This window comes from Theobroma umbraticum, unplaced genomic scaffold (genome assembly GCF_002168275.2).
Source record: "Theobroma umbraticum cultivar Fairchild unplaced genomic scaffold, ASM216827v3 scaffold_67.0, whole genome shotgun sequence".
In the NCBI taxonomy this organism is placed as follows: Eukaryota; Viridiplantae; Streptophyta; class Magnoliopsida; order Malvales; family Malvaceae; genus Theobroma; species Theobroma umbraticum.
The window spans coordinates 5,563,166-5,563,373 of record NW_018397262.1 but is presented as its reverse complement, the minus strand read 5'-3'; the positions used below and the strand labels follow the sequence as shown (position 1 = coordinate 5,563,373).

General features: G+C 38.0%; 2 protein-coding genes across 2 annotated transcripts in view; both read right to left on the bottom strand.

Annotated features, from left to right (window-relative positions):
- The window catches only part of LOC149527012 (putative disease resistance protein At4g27220), a 17,639-nt gene that overhangs the window by 8,724 nt on the left and 8,707 nt on the right, over positions 1–208 (bottom strand).
- Positions 1–208, bottom strand: part of LOC110419736 (putative disease resistance protein At4g10780) — a 3,790-nt gene that overhangs the window by 2,257 nt on the left and 1,325 nt on the right. The window contains exon 2 of the mRNA XM_089783922.1: positions 5–204. Coding sequence (XP_089640048.1) covers positions 5–204 — 200 coding nt within the window. The remainder of the gene's footprint in view (positions 1–4; positions 205–208) is intronic.

Here is a 208-nt window from a genome sequence, read left to right as displayed (position 1 = left end):
ATGCATGTCATTGAAGCAAACTTGTAAAAACTCCAACTTGTTCAATGTCTTCATCTCTGCTGCTCTTGATGTTGCTGGGTACATGACCAAGTGTTGAAGATCGTACAATTTTGACAATATTCCATCGGGGATCTCTTCTAACTGTAAGGTACGTGCAAGATTGAGATATCTAAGATTTATCAACATTTCCAAACCTTGAGGGATTTTC